Here is a 16894-nt window from a genome sequence, read left to right as displayed (position 1 = left end):
TTCAGGACTGGGGGGCTCATTGCCTGGGTCAAGTTGCTCAGGGCACCTGGAACAGCAACGACGCCTGTCGCCCCATCAACTGGCTGGAACTGTGGGCGATCTACCTGGCGCTTCGAGCCTTTCATTTCCTCATCTCCAACTCCCACGTGCTGGTCCTCACGGAAAACATCACAGCAAAGGCCCATGTCAATCGCCAAGAGGGCACGCGGTCTCTCACTGATGTCGGAGGTGTTAAGGCTGGGAGTCTGGTCGGAAATTCACCTTGCCTCGTTGCGTGTGGAACACATTTTCAGCATCGCCAATATACAAGCAGACTGGCTAAGCCGCCAGCGCCTGGATCATGCGGAATGGCATCTTCACCCGCGCATTTTCCGCCAAGTCGCTGCACACTTCGGGACTCCGGTGATCAACCTCTTTGCCACATCAGACAATGCTCAACTGCTGCGCTTCATCTCGCGGTACCCGTCGCCTCATGCAGAGGCCATTGATGCCCTCCGCACCCAGTGGCCTCCGGGACTCCTATATGCGTTTCCTCCGGTCTCACTGCTCTCCCGAGTGATTTGCAAGTTGTTCTTGGAGCAGGCGGAGATCATACTTGTGGCCCCGCATTGGCCACGCAGACCTTGGTTTGCGGACCTAGTGTCGTTGTCAATAGCTCCGCCTTGGCAGCTACCTCAACCGCTGGACGCACTGACTCAAGGGGCTGTGTGGCATCCGGACTTGCAGTGGCTCCGTCTGACTGCTTGGCGGTTGAGCGGTGCACACTAGGAGAGGCCAATATCCCAGCAGATGTGATCCACACCATTCAGGCATCACAGAGGCTGTCTACGGATCGCATTTACTCGGCCACCTGGCGGACCTTTTGTGTGTGGTGCGATCGGAACGGGGTTTCACCCCTCCAAGCCTCGATCGTCAATGTACTGATTTTTCTGCAGGAGGGCTTTTCCAAAGGGCTTTCTCCTAACACATTGCGCAGGCAGGTGGTGGCGATTTCCTCGATACTTACATTTGGATCGTTGTCTTCTTTGGCCCAACATCCTTTGATTCATTGTTTTCTGCGGGGCGCTACCAATTTATATCCTCCAGTTCTCCATAGGTACCCAACTTGGGACCTCTCCATTGTTCTTAATTCTCTCACGGCTGCTCCATACGAGCCTCTACGGACAACCAGCCTTCGGCTTCTAACGTGCAAAGTTGCCTTTTTGGTAGCTATTACCTCGGCTTGCCGCATCTCGGAGATGGCCGCCCTCTCCATCCGTGCTGACCTTTGTGTATTCCACGTGGACCGTGTGGTACTTCGTCTGGACCCTACGTTTGTGCCTAAGATCAATACCACCTTCCACCGCATGCAGGAACTTGTCCTGCCCAACTTTTGCCCTCGTCTGGCTCACAGGCTTGAACGGCGGTGGCACACACTAGATGTCCGACGGGTGTTGCGTATATACATTAAGCGAACCTCAGACTTCCGCAGAACAGAATCTCTTTTTGTTTCCTTCCTGCCGGTTTCCTTAGGTACTAAGGTGTCATTGTCGACCATTGGACGTTGGATCTGGCAGACGATTGCCAAGGCCTATGAGTTACGTTCCCTTCCGAGACCTCCTCGACTGCGCTGCGCAGTAGCGCTGCAACATCGGCGGCCTGGGCCATGCAGGCCTCATTGCTCGAAATCTGCAGGGCGGCTACATGGACTTCGCCTTCTCCATTCATCCAACACTATAAACTGGACAAATTTGCTTTGGCAGATGCCGCTTTTGGTCGTCAGGTGCTGCAGCGGGTTCTTTCAGGGGAGGGTGTTTTGGACCAGCCTGGTCCCACCTGTTTGTAGGGACTTGAATCTTTGGTATGTCCCATCCTGGCTGTTGTCTCCACCCACAATGGAGAAGGGGCGTTGGTCCTACCTGAGACACACCTTCTCGTTGGGTGGAGACAGCAGCCAGACCCTCCCTTTGCCAGTCTGGTCTCTATCTCTTGCCTTTTCCTTTCTCTCTTGTTGGTGTCCCACACGCCGAGACTGTCTTCTAGTCTTCGCCAAAAGCTGGGTCTGCCCAGTAACAAGGGCGGGACTTAGCAACTTTGACAGGCTCAGTCTATCAGCTTAGCAGACGAGCACACCCCATCCTGGCTGCTGTCTCCACCCAACAAGAAGGTGCGTCTCAGGTAGGACCAACGCCCCTTTTGATATTGTCTTAAATGTTATTGTGTTGTCTGAAGTAAAGGCATTCAAGAGTTTGTTTATTTAGTTATTTAAAACATTTACTGTATATAGCTGTCCATCTTTCAGCTCTGTACTTTGTACTTAAATAGAGAATTACTTGAAGTTCCAAGACATTTTTACGATATATGAAAAATGCAATGATAGATGGGAAGTAGTCTTTTTTAAAAAAAATAATAATTCATGATATGTTTCTTCGACCAAATTAAACCAAATGTTTATTCTCTATTTGCTTCAGGTCCTGGGGTAGCCCAGAATGGCTGCAGTGTCATATGATCAGTTGTTAAAACAAGTAGAGGTGTTAAAAATGGAGAACTCAAATCTTCGACAAGAACTGGAAGATAATTCAAATCATCTTACAAAACTGGAAACTGAAGCATCTAATATGAAGGTATGAAAATAATTTTACTTTAAAAGCATTTTGGGATTGTGGTTCGGATTGCAAGGCTTGCATGATTTTCCCCATAATGCAATGGATATTGAGCTTTCCCTTTTAGATAATTGATTTTCCCTTAAAAAATACTCTGTTATATCAGACCTCTTTTGTATTTGTGTGTGAATTGTGTGTATGTGTATGTATGTATTCATATTCCCACAACTTTAAGATAATACCCATATAATACAATTTCTTAAAATAATTGGTAATTGTGCCATATTAATTGTGAGAGCTGCTTGTTCATGTGCTTTGTATCTTTAGGTTGAGATCAATTCCTTGTAAAATCTATACCTTAGGAAAACATGTTCTAAGATTTCAATTTCATCAGAGACAACAGGGGCATCTTCTGTGTGTAAAAGTTGTCTGATTATATCTTCAGTGCATTATTGCACTGAGAAAGGCATTGAAGTGTGCTCCAGGGAAGATCCAGAATTATTTGGAATTGAGTAACTTGTGTATAAGGATGTGGTGGATCAGTGGCTAAGATGCTGAGCTTGTTGATCAAAAGTTCGGCAGTTCAGCGGTTCGAATCCCTAGTGCCGCGTAATGGGGTGAGCTCCTGTTACTTGTCCCAGCTTCTGCCAACCTAACAGTTCAAAAGCACATCAAAAATGCAAGTAGAAAAATAGGGACCACTTTTGGTGGGAAGGTAAGAGCGTTCCGTGCACCTTTGGTGTTTAGTCATGCCGGCCACATGACCATGGAGACGTCTTCGGACAGCGCTGGCTCTTCGGCTTTGAAACAGAGATGAGCACCGCCCCCTAGAGTCGGGAATGACTAGCATATATGTGCGAGGGGAACCTTTACTGTTACCTTTTAACTTGTGTATAGATACTGTTTGGGTTGCAGCGTCTATGTTTTAAAATTTATATCTAATCTCCCTTTGAGGACTATATTTTTAGCATTATATATCAGTCGCAGCATTCAGCTAGAAGTGAAGCAACCTTAGTGGGCTCCTGAATTCCTCTTTGTAAATTACTCCACACATTATTTTAAGCCCCTGTTTGGTAGGACTGTATAAAGCCTCATTGGCTTTAAAAAAAAAAAAAATTTTTTTTTCAGGCCTTGAGGCTCAAAATCTTAGATTTAGCATTTAATAATGAAGGCATTCTAGGGAATAGAGTATAAGTAGAAGATTAAATTTCCTTGCAATATAACATTTTGTAAGTACAAGTAATGACCAAGTTGCAACAGTTCACTTAGTGACCTTTTGAAGTTGCAACATAACCCACCCACACCCACACCCACACCCATACCCATGTACTTATGACAAAATCCCGAGGTTACGAATATTGCAGCACCATGGCAGTCGTTCACCCTTATGAACAACTGCAGAGGCACTGCAGCATTCGCCCTACCTATTCCCTCTCCCTGCCGGATCTCCACAAGCAGGCCTGTGGAGACTCACTTACCTTTCAAGAATCTAGCGAGCTGTCTCTTCTCCAGCCTCTATGTTTCTTTGCCTGCTCCCGGCGAGCAGTGAGAGCAGAGGGAGAACTGGATGAGCGTACCCTGCTCGGCTTCTCTCACTCATTGAGGCTGCTTGCCTCTTCTGGAGTGGCAGGCAGCCTCGGTGAGTCTCCTCCAAAGGTTTCCAGGCTCAGCATGAAAAAGTGTTTGAACGCTGTATTGAAGGCTTTGGGGCAGCAAATTCGGCTTCCACTGGCATGCAAACACAAACTGTAAGTTCTGGGTGCCCTGATCTCGCAGGACTTCAGGCACTCATTCTCTGCAAAAGCAGATGGGTGCCTGAAATTGCATGAGATCCTGGCCCCCAAAAGCTTTCACTCCAGAAGTGGCAGACAGTCTCAGTGAGTCAGAGAAGCTGAGCAGGGTGCGCTCATCCTGCTCTCCCTCTGCTCTCGCCGCTCGCTGGAAGCAGGCAAAGAAACAGAGAGGCAGGAGAGGAGACAGCTCTTTAGATCTTCGAAAGGTAAGTGAGTCTCCACAGGCCTGCCTGTGGAAACCTGGCGTGGTAGAATGTGGGGAGGAAGCAATTGCATGAGGTATCTGTGGGTCAACAGAGGCCTTTGGTAGTCTGAAGCAGGTAGCCTGTTCAATCATTAGTCCCCCTTGGCCTTTCCCATCCTGAGATATCTCATGTGCATTTAACGATCTGCGCATTCAATTAACGAATGCGTGGATGAAAGCAGGGAGTGATCACGGTCAAGTTACACGATTCACTCCTACGAATCTTTGGGTTATGAATGTAATTGGCAGGCTCCATTACATTTGTAACTTGAGGACTACCTGTAAATAGCAAGAATCAGCAAGACAGCATGAGTACCTTACCAAGCATTTTTATGTTGTACCAACAGAAGAGAATATTTTTAACTCAGGATTGAATTGTAGTGTCCTTGGTGTTCTCTGTGCTTGGCTGTTTTCTTGCAGGCGTTTCATTAGCAAACTAAGTAACATCATCAGTGTTAGCAGGAAGTGGGGTTTGCTTTCATTTTATATACTAGTGGTTTGCTCTGTCAGTATTGGTGGGAGTGGTATTGGCGATTACTTGGACTGCTGTTTATTGTTAGCTAAATTAACAGTAAATAACAGTCCAAGAAACCACCAAGACCACTCCCACCAATACTGACAGGCAAACTTCTAGTATATAAAATGAAAGCAAACCCCACTTCCTGCTAGCACTAATGATATTACCTAGTTTGCTAATGAAACGCCTGCAAGAAAACAGCCAAGCTCAGAGAGCACCAAGAGCCCTGAATTTTTATGGAGGCATGTCTGCTTTTTCTGTTGGTTTTTAAAATCATATTCCTGGAACAGTAAGTTATGGATGGTCTTGCCAAACACTAGCGTAAATTAAATGCAACTACTTAGCATGGAGTGCTTTTTTATTCATGCAATTCTATGTATAAAAGTGTATTTACACCCTACTTAAATATGCATAAACAGATTAGAAAATTTTGAAGTGAGTGGAATGAATGTATTGCTTGTTAAATAGAACAATACCCCCAGACACATGCATAATTTGAAGCAACTTTAACACCACATGGTAGCGAATGACGTTGACCTATCAATATCAGTAGCCTAGTACCCAAATGCCACTGCCTCCTTCACTCTTATCTAGGGTTCCTCTGGATTCCATGCGATTGGGTGAGCTACAAACAAGACCTCTATAGTTTAAATGGAGACCTCCCTGCCAATATATATATTCTGGTCAGGCTCCAAACTCTCAACAATTGATTTAAGTCACAGTATCTCATAGTTTGTCTTCCAGCATTAACCATTTGAAATACTACTGAGAACAGAGAATGACAACATACTTCTTTAATTATTTTATGTAGGTATGCCCCTGCCAAATTCTCCCCGGACTTCCCTCCTTAGTTGCTGCTAGTGCTGAGAAGTCGATGCTTAAATGGATTGGTACTCAAGTTAGGAAGTTATCAACAGGGCTTTAAAAAGTGCAAGCGTCTAAGGGAAGTTGTGCCTGCCTGCCTTCTCAATGCACTAAGAACGTTCCATGGCAAAAATATTTCTGGGCACTGAGGGTTTTTTCTATCTTGGTATTCAGAAGCCACTGAGTTGGAGGTACTGACTTTGTAAAGTTATACTTAAATTCTACCTTACAAGAGACAAATATTGCTTTGTTTTTCTGTTGGATGCTGAACTGTAGTAAGTTTTTAAATATAAGGTACCATAATGCAAAAATATAATAGCATTTTGATTAAACTCATATGCTGGCCTTTTTGGCTCACTAGTAATATTCTATTCTGTCATGTATATTGCATTATAACATTAGCTGAATAGAATAGAACAGAACAGAATTCTTTATTGGCCAAGTGTGATTGGACACACAAGGAATTTGTCTTGGTGCATATACTCTCAGTGTACATAAAAGAAAAGATACATTCGTCAAGAATCATAAGGTACAACAGTTAATGATAGTCATAGGGTACAAATAAGCAATCAAATCATATTAGGAAACAGTCAATCAATAAATCGTAATGATACCAGCAACAAGGTTACAGTCATACAGTCATAAGTGGGAGGAGATGGGTTATAATTTCCAAGAGACTTCAATGATTGCTATATATGGATGTGAAGGCAAATAACTGCTCATAATGGAGATATATTCTGCATACAGAAAAGTGTAAAGAAATACTGACACACTTGACATAAAGATTGTAGTGAACCTTCAAACTACCTCACAGCTTACCCTCATTTTCAAACTGAGGGATGAACCTTCAGCAGAACAATTTATTGCCCTATCTCTTGGCTTCTCTTGGTCTGCGCTCACAAAGACACAAGTAACATAGAAATCTGAGATTCTAAAATTCGTTAAGGGCTGTTTAATAGACCAGACAACTCTTCCAGAAAATATAGAATGATCTGGGTGTATATAGGGAGTGAGCAACCACTGTGTCCAGGACTTAATGCATCTTTCAATTGTGCCTTTATAGTTATACATCTCTTTCTGTTTCTGTTGCTGAATTAGGATAGGAAGAACATATAAATCAAATTATAAGGCTCTAAATTAGGCACAAGCATAGAAGCAAAACTCAGTCAATAAAATCCCAGACCCACTAAATTTCATGATATAACTGTCAAATCTTACTGCTCCAATAAAAATAGATCTTGCCCTGCCTCAATTTTTTTAAGTATGTCCCTCCAGTTGACAATAGATTGCCTAACTTTGGTTTTGGTTGTCACAGACACAACATTTGTATCTTTATGGATGGCGAGGTAGGAGGGAGGAGGAATTCAGCCAGTAGAAGTGACAGGAACTACCCAGAGTCAGTTTTTCTGCCCTTCTCTTTATCAGAGGACGTCTGTCGTTCCTTGATTTTGCCTGCCATTTCTTGCTTCCTCAGAGTTTCAAGTACTCATTTAACAGGACCCTTCTAATTTTAAATACACAGAAATAAGAATTGAGCAATCAATGTAAGGACCTATTACAACTACACTATAATCTCCATCTCACCTTCCTTTATTCTGAAGTTGAAAAGAAGCAGAAGGTGGTTTGGTAGCTGTATGACAAACATACCCCAGATTTCTTAGTCATGTAGTATTGAACCCATACACTTCCTTTTACTCTTTGCTCTGTAACAAGAAAAGATTAGAGTTTTTAAAAATCACTGCTCATACTTTAGTGATTTTCTGAATTTTTATTTCTGTTCTGCAAGAGTTACAGGATATACTCTTGTCTTTCTTGAAGCATTTATTAAGCAATTTCACCCCAAATTTCCCAGATTTGAAGTATCGGCAGCAAAACACTGTTTCAATAGATGATAATACTGGTATCCTCATGAGATAAATATTAATAGCCAAGCAAACTTTATAGAAAAATCATCACATGAATGTAATTCAGTTTTTGAAACAATTCTATCATTTCCCTACTTAATTGACCAGGTGTTCAGCATCAGAAATGAGACATCAGATTTGAAATATGTGCTTTGGACTTTAAAACTGATCATATGCATAACAGGAAGAGAACATAGTGCATATATAAAGAGATTAAAATGTATGTCAATATGCAGTATATTATCACAGCTCATTTTTACTTACTAATCGTGCATCATTTAGGGACGTGTGTAGGGCTGCCTCTTCATAAGGGTCCCGAAATAGCTTTTGATTACAACACAACTGTGCTTTTTTGAAACACCTTTTCTGAAATTAAGGTACCCATAGGAATTGAATGGTTTGTGATATGTGGACTTGCTACAGAAACGAAGAAAACACTGTTGATTGGTAGCTGCATCTTCTGTGAACAAAACAGAATGAAGAATTTTATGAATTCATATTTTTAAATATTTTTAAAAGCATCAAAAAAGGTTATGCTCAGTGTCTTCAATATCCTACGACATAATCAAAATGTTAACTAAAAGAGGTTTGGTGAGGGGAGTCGAATAGCTGGCCATCTTGAAGCCCTGCTATCATATGTTAACATAGACTTGAATGAGACATGTGTTCATGTCATAAATTAAAACAACATCAAGTTAAGATCCAAACTATAACTCTAAATCTAAGTGCTCCCATTACTGTCTGCTTTTTCTATTATATAATTAGTAATTACAATAATTTTAATTTTAACACATTAATAGAATTTCATAATATTTTTATTGAAATGCACACAAATTAATCTGTTTTCATTCTAAAAGCACAATGCTTATTCTAATGTACACACTACATGTTGTACAAGTATTAAGACATCATATATACATTTCTTGAAAAAAAAAATCAATCTGTACTAAAAAATAATATCTATTGCGAATTAAAGATGTGCAGCATTTTCTATTATCTAATTCCACATTCGAAATAAAAAAATTCTGTACATGTTCTTACCTAATTCAAAAGATGTGTTTGAAAGTGAGTACACTACAAAACAGTAACCTTTATATTTCATTCTTGCTTAATTTTTTAAAATAATACCATTCCTTATATTCCAGGAGGTATTGAAGCAATTGCAAGGAAGTATTGAAGATGAAGCAATGGCTTCATCTGGTCAGATTGATTTGCTGGAACGTCTTAAAGGTAAATGGAAGAAGGCTACACCAGTTAGCAAAGCAAATATTTTCCATGAATTCTTTCTGAGAGGGTGAACATTGCGAGCCAAAGATATATTTCCCCCCCTCCCAAAAAAGTTTCTCAAATTATCACCCAAATATGAAAACACTGGCAATTTAACTTTCATACTTACAAAGTTTGTGTTTAGACATAGTAATATTTAATACTGAATAGATTCCCATTCTTGCAACTTGAAAACATTTTTTACAATCTTTTGTGAGGTTCCTAATAAAATACTATTTAGTAGAAGGGAAAAGAATTGAATAATTCTAATCCTAATTTACACTAATTTTAATTTAGTAGGAAAATATTCTGTCTTTAGGAAGCATTACCATGTTTCCCCGAAAATAAGACCCGGTCTTATTTTTTGGGAGGCTTGAAAATAAGCACTCGGGCTTATATTCAGAGAGGTCTTATTTTTTTTAAGTACAGGAGGCAGTGAGCGTGGGGGCCAAAGGGAGTGGGAGCACAGCTACCACTGGCCCTACCCTCTCTGTCCCACTGTCTGCTTGCCTGTGGCTGCAACGGGCCAAGCTCTCGACATGCCCTGGCCTGTATCTGCCCTTCCTGCTGGCCCAGGTGCTGCTGGGATACTTCTTGGCTGTGGCGGGTGCCGTGCTGGCCACCAAATGGCTGCCCATGCTGCTGCTAGCCTCGCAGGGGCTCTTCGCCCTCCTGGCAGGGTGGGTGGAAGCCAGAGCGTGCCGAGATCTTGGCCCTGATTGAGGCCGCGGGCAAATAGACAGTGGGACAGAGAGTGCGGGTGTGGTGGTAGCTGCCCAAACACTTTTTGCTCAGAGGGAGATGAAGCTTTGTCTGCTTGCAAAGGGGATGGTTTGAAAAAGAGCAATTAGCTCTGTTTCAACGCATCCTCTTTGCAAGCAGACAAAGCTTCATCTTCCTCTGAGTAAAAAGTGCGCAGAAGAGCCAGGCGGAGACAGAGGTGATCCCAACGCGCCTCCCACTCTCTCTTGACTTGCCTACAGCTGACCTGAGAAAACACCTGCACGGGGCGTTAGGAGCACCTGCCTTCCCCCATGCCCCTGCCTCCGCCTGCTACCACGCAAGCCTCCCGTGAGTCAGGAGGCCGCACAGCACGTCCGGATCACCTGTCTTCTCCCCCTGCCTCTGTTTCCACACTCAGACTTAGCGGTATTTGCGATGTGGCAAAGGGCTGGCGGGCTGTGGCTGCTGCCGAACACCATTGTCCCCCCTCACACTCGCTGCCTCTCGTGCTGCCATGCCCTTCCCCCAGGCTTATTTTCGGGGTAGGGCTTATATTAGGCACACCCAAAAAAATCAGGCTAGGGCTTGTTTTCGGGGTAGGTCCTATTTTCGGGGAAACAAGGTAGAAGATTTATTGCCTACTTTTATCTTTTTATTATAAGGAAAAAATCTTTTTATTTGGAGGAAAAAAATCACCAAACTGTATTGACAAACTGGAACAAGTAGATAAATAGATATATCTTAATAAAATATTTCCTAAAGACAGAGAAATAGTTGGAGAAATTTTAAGAGATACAAATACTAGTAAAAAGGTAGTGGTAATAATATCTTCACAGTGTTCTTATGTGATTTCTGTTTTAATAATCTGTCAAAGCCTATGCAATAAAAAGAATTGCAAAGAAGGATAGTGGTAGTGTGAAGACAGATGACTTTGTGTGGGGAATGAAATCTTGTTAAGAATATTTGAATGCAATACAAATGGGTACCTAGAAGGAAATAATAATAAAAGAATAAAAAAGAGGGGGGCAAGAATGGTGCTGAATGAAAAAATGTGTGTTCAAATTACAGAACAGTTGAGAGAAAGATGAATATTGAAGTGTTTAAAGAAAAAAGACAGTGTATGACATGGTAGAAGAACAGGAAGGCATAGAAAGATAAAGAAAATGCTTGGGCAAACTAGATTTAGCAGTATTCCTTTTATTTTCTCTTACTGCGTTCCTTGAGGGTTTTTGTTGTTGTTGTTATTTCTTACAGGTAGTCCTCAACATATGACTGGTCGCTTAGCGACTGTTACAGCAGATCCCCAAAGACTACTTTACAGCTCAGTCCCAAAGTTATAGATGCCGGCACTCCCCCATAGTCATTCACCCTTACAGCCAATCTCATGTACACTGCAGTGCTCCCTTGCCTTATCTCCCCCATCTCCCCCAGTCCTTGCAGACCTTGGGCCCCCACCCCCTTCTTATTTATCTTTCAAAGATCTGCAGAGTTGGGTTAAGAAACTCCATTGATGGGTCGCTTGGTACAACCCTTGTGGAGACTGCCATTTTCCAAGTAGTTGCATTGAATTGTGGCCACCCGGAAAATAGTAGGTGTTTCCAGGTTCTTGTTGTGTAGCCCAGCAATGGAATAGCTTTCCACAGCATTCCGTAGCTGCATTCTGCATTGAATTGTGGGCACTCAAAAAATGTTGCCATTTCTGGAATTATGCCATGCAGCCCAGCAATGGAGTGGCCTGTCCTCCTTCCCTAACCCAAGCTCCAGAGATCATTGAAAGGTAAGTGCTCATTGGCTGATGCTGGATGAGGAAAAGAGTGGGGTCCAGTGGATGGAAAGCAGGCCCAAGACCTGCGGGGACTCCATTGAGCAAGTTGCAGAGCACAGGATGCGCCAGGGGTTGGAGGAGGCCTTGGGAGATCTTGGGCAGGGCCTATGCTGTTCCTAGGACCTCCCTCTGAGGTTCTTGAGGCACCTCTGATTAATGACCCATGCATTTGTTTAACAACCACATTAGGAAAGCAGGAATGAGGGGTTGTAAGTGACAAGATCATGTGGGCTCTTGACTTAATGGCTTTCACAATTTCCTACCATAATGGGCATGCTCCATTATGTTTGTGAGTCAAGAACTACCTATATTCTTTTTCTTCCTTTTGAGTAACATTGCTTACCTGAACAGGGAATGGCATAATTAAAAAAAAATCATATAAGTGATTTTTTCTTATTAACTCAACAGTTTTCTTTGTTTCTGCTCAGAACTGAATTTGGATAGCAATAACTTCCCTGGAGTGAAGCTGAGGCCAAAGATATCCATGCGTTCATACGGAAGCAGAGAAGGATCAGTTTCCAGTCGATCAGGTGAATGCAGCCCTGTTCCCATGGGATCATTTCCCAGAAGAGGTTTTATGAACGGCAGTAGAGAAAGCACTGGTTATCTAGAAGAACTAGAGAAAGAAAGGTAATTTTTAATTTCAGATATGTGTTTTTTATCAATCTGAAACTTTAAATTAGTTCTATCCCTGAAGCTTCTTGCATAAATAGGGTTCATCTAAGTTGGATGCTGTGAATTTGATGTGGAGCTAATTGTGCTTCAGTGCCATTGATGGCAAATCTATGATAACCCTTTGGTGTCTGAAAATTGAGGAAGCAGTCTTGCACAATTTTCTGAGGTTCCAGCAGGACCCTTTGGAGCGACTTTCAGAGGGTCTGGAGGAAAGGAGAGGTTGGAAGAGAGGAAATCCGGAGGGCTTTTGTCAGGAGTGGGGTGAGAAATGACACACCACCAGAGTCAACGTAGGCATTTTTTGAATTTTTCACATGCTGAATAAGTATGAATATTATGTATTATTGAAATTCTAAGCAGCTGTGAAACATCTATTATCTTTCATTTGAAAGATAACAAATTATTAAACTGTGGATGAGGGGTGTCAAACTCAGGGCCCGGGGGCTGGATCTGGCCCACAGGGCTGCCCTGGAAACAGCAAAGGACCCACCCGCAGTGCCTCTGCCAGCGAAAACGGAGCTCAGAAGGCCATGTGCGGCCCTCCCGAACTCCATTTTCACTGGCAGAGGGTTTCAGGAGGCCGTCACAGCTGAAGCGGAGTTCAGGAGCTCGTTTTTGCTGACAGAGTGCTTGGGCCACCACAGGGCCAGAACAAGTGATGTCGAGCTTGCCACACCCACCCTGGCCACGCTCACCCCGGCCCCTCGAGGTCAAACACAACCCTGATGCGTGGCCCTCACTGATATTGAGTTTTACACCCCTATTGTAGATAAAAAGACAGTATGAAAATGTAAAATTTAAGGTAGCCTTTTCTAATTTTTAAATTAGCATTCCCTAACTACATATTTGATATTGTTAAGGTAACAAATAATAATGTATCAATCCAAATAAATCTACAGCACTATCAAGAGAACCTCAAATCAAGGTAGTACAAGATAAGGCAAGATTCAGTTAAGATGAGAAGGATGATTATGAAAATGAAAAATGATTCACTTGTATAAGTATTACCTGTTACATATTGGCTAATGTAGAATAATAAATGATAAATACTTGTTTCTTCATCTCTAGATCTCTTTTGCTTGCTGAGCTTGAAAAGGAAGAAAAAGAAAAAGACTGGTATTATGCTCAGCTTCAGAATTTGACTAAAAGGATAGATAGTCTTCCTCTTACTGAAAATGTAAGTGGTAACAGCTATACACATGTAATATGTATTATTTAAATCAAAATATACCAGTTGAAATATGTCATCATTTCAGATTTTTTGAGGACAAGACTAAGGTCTACAGAAATACATTGGGAATATTTTTTTAAAACTCTTCATATGTTTATTCTCAGTCTTCCTGTGTATCTGTGTGTGTCATATTGGGAAAATGACATTAATTAACTTTAACTTTTATAAACATTAGAGTCACATAATTCAATTTCTTCAGTTTATTATGGAACATTAGCATTATTCTTCATTGGGATTATTGTATTTCCTATGTTTTTAGTTTTCATTGCAGACTGACATGAATAGAAGGCAATTGGAATATGAGGCAAGACAGATCAGAGCTGCCATGGAAGAACAACTTGGTACATGTCAGGACATGGAGAAGAGAGCCCAGGTAATCTCTTCTCCACATCAATTCAGTAATAATTTAGCAACAATTCAAAGATGTACCTGTTTTTTGTGTATGTAAAGCTGCTTGAGAAAGTGCCTTTGTTTTCAAATGATATGTTTAATAATTATGCAGTAAGCTTAACAATTATGGTTCAAAAAACAGATAACAGAAAGTGGTATTGAATATAATATAATACAATATTGACATAGTATGAACTGACTGCACAATTTCACTCAAAGAAAAGTAAAATACTGTACATTGCTTATTTTTTTTCATGCATCTGCTTCCAAAGTTTCACAATCTTTCTCCGCTTAGTACTTTTGTCTTATCTGTTCCCTGCAATTCCTTTTCTCACTCTTCCTACCAAAGAGAGATAAACCAGGAGACATAAGTTCTCTCTTATATGTACAGTAAAAGAGATCAAGGAGCCATTGGATTTCTTAGTTTAAATTGACCCAAAAAATGAGTCTATGGAATCTATAGTCAGAGTGAACATGAGTCCTTCTCTTTTGGGGAAACGTTAAGTCTCAAGAAGGATCCTAAATTTTATTATCCTGTATCTAAAAGGTGTGATAAGAGTTGAAGTCAGTTGTTTTTAAGTAATGAAAAGGCATTATAGACTCAAATATAAAATAGCAGTACAGCACAATGTAGTATCAGTAAACTTTCAGCAATAAAAAAATAAAATAGGATATTATTAGAATCATCTGCCAAATGATTCTAAGCAGTTTCCTATGCTCAGCAAAAAATGAGTGACTTAATCATATTAGACAATTTGAAACAGGTGATTTTTAAGGATATTTTTGAATCATCAGTAGTTTGCTTCACATGGATTGTAAAAGAACATTGGACAATGAAAGGACTGCAGATGAACTTAAGATCTGGACTAATCTTCTAATATGTAGTACATATTGTTAGAAGTAAGCTAGCAAGAAAAAATATAATAAAGATGGCTGTTCTATAATCTAGTGTACCTTTATTTTGCAATATGCCCCTGTAGTCCTTCAGGAAATGGATGTTTGCATCAAGAAACTTGACATACTTGTTGATCTTTCTACACCCGCCCCTCCCCCAGCTAGGTGCTGAAACTGAATTCTTCACCTCTGCCCTCCAATCCTGATCCATTTAATCACTTAATTTGCTAAATTTACTGCATACCTGGAAAGAGGGTGACAGAATCCATAAGTTACTTACCTTGATGAGTCACTGCCAAGCTGAAGAATAGAGGAAAGGAAGCAAGGAAGCAAAGAAAATCTTCTGCCTTGAGGGGCTAGAGAAAAGTTCATCTCTTTAGAAAAAAAAAAGCATCTAAAGCACAAATGTAGGCACCAAATAACAGCAGAAGCTGGGTCCTAAAGGGAATCAAACAGGCAGCAAAAATCTTAGAAACCTTTGGGGACAAAAAGAATTAAGAAGTCTGTCCATCCCAGGTTTTTTGTTTATTGTATTGAAGAAATGTGGGTTTCTAGAGGAGGCCAACCCTAACCCAGTCTACAAACATGGCTTCATTAGCCAAACATGGAGGCTTGTTTGGAAGCTTCTCTGATATTGGAACACAGCAGTAGGCCTTAATCTAACTGGTTTCTTCTTCCCTGCTGGGCTGTGTTTGGCTTGGGGGTGACAGCTGGGTGACCTGTCTCTCAAGGCCTCCCTAACCCACGAGTTACTTCATGCTTATTTAACGATCTTTGCATTTGTTTAATAGTTGCATTAGGGAGAGCATAGGGTAGGGGTCATTAAGCAAGGATGTCTCACTTAACAGTTGTTACCACTTGCCTCCTTAATGGGCAGGCTCCATTACAGATCAAGCACTACTTGTTTATCTTCAACACATTTTCCTATTTCTGCTAGAAGGACCTTGTGGTAGAGAATGATTTATGTTATATCAATTAATTTTATAAATGGACAATTTTAATGAGCAGTTACAATTCAATAAAATGATATTTAATTCTTGCCATGTTTCTGTCCTTTTTGGGGAAAAACATTTGTAGGATTAATTTTAGCTGGAAATAAGAGATCTTATATCGTAGGAAGAGAACATTTGAATATTGATCTAATTTTTTTAAGATGTTTTCCTAATGGAGGTGTTTTTCCTCCTCTACCACCATCATGTCCTCCTCCTTCTCTGGAAGGTTGCTTAATACAGAATTATCTTCCTTTCTACCCTGTTTTCCCCAAAATAAGACATCCCCTGATGACAAGCCCAATCGGGCTTTTGAGCGCATGGCAGCAAGGCCAAACGCTTATTTCAGGGTTCAAAAAAATATAAGACAGGGTCTTATTTTCAGGGAAACACGGTATATATAGCAATATATTCACTTCAAAGCAAGATAGATAGCAAGCAAATTTAATAAATAAATATTCTGAGTCAAGCTTTACATTATCAGTTTCATATGCAATTTTTAAAGGGGAAATAATAATAAGATAGTTTTTAAACTTCATATTGTTTCAGGTGCGAGTAGCTAGAATTCAACAAATTGAGAAAGATATTCTACGTATAAGACAGCTATTGCAATCCCAGGTTGCTGAGCCAGAGGTTAGTGTTTGTTTTTTTGCTATTTATTCAGACAACAATGGGATTAAAAGAAATAAGCGGAATTAACAGAATGTTGAGCATGGTCAATAGAAATAATTAGTAATCTATGCCAATCTTTTAGCTTTGGCTAAACTGCAGCTGAGTAATATTAAATTATGATGGTATACAAAAATGTCAAAATGCCTCATCTTGAGCTCAAAATAATCCAGTTTCAAATTTGAAGCAACTGTTTTAACTGATATTGTTTTGTCTATCTTGAATGTGTTCTAAGTGCAAAACTGCCCCATTTCAGACTTTTAAAACATTTGTTTTGAGCTCAAAAGATAAACAATTGAAATCTGTTTTGGATTTGAAATGTTTTGCA

At 40.9% G+C, this 16894-nt stretch overlaps 1 protein-coding gene across 1 annotated transcript in view; it reads left to right on the top strand.

Moving 5' to 3' along the window:
- Positions 1-16894, top strand: part of APC (APC regulator of WNT signaling pathway) — a 92355-nt gene that overhangs the window by 36093 nt on the left and 39368 nt on the right. The window contains exons 3-8 of the mRNA XM_070938740.1: positions 2451-2603; positions 9050-9134; positions 12147-12348; positions 13462-13570; positions 13884-13997; positions 16447-16530. Coding sequence (XP_070794841.1) covers positions 2469-2603; positions 9050-9134; positions 12147-12348; positions 13462-13570; positions 13884-13997; positions 16447-16530 — 729 coding nt within the window. The 5' untranslated portion in view covers positions 2451-2468. The remainder of the gene's footprint in view (positions 1-2450; positions 2604-9049; positions 9135-12146; positions 12349-13461; positions 13571-13883; positions 13998-16446; positions 16531-16894) is intronic.

The sequence above is a fragment of the Pituophis catenifer genome, unplaced genomic scaffold (genome assembly GCF_029215685.1).
Source record: "Pituophis catenifer annectens isolate HBS135680 unplaced genomic scaffold, rPitCat1.0.hap2 SCAF_2, whole genome shotgun sequence".
NCBI lineage: Eukaryota > Metazoa > Chordata > Lepidosauria > Squamata > Colubridae > Pituophis > Pituophis catenifer.
Note: the sequence above shows the minus strand (reverse complement) of the source record. Positions and strands in the feature narration are given on the sequence as shown.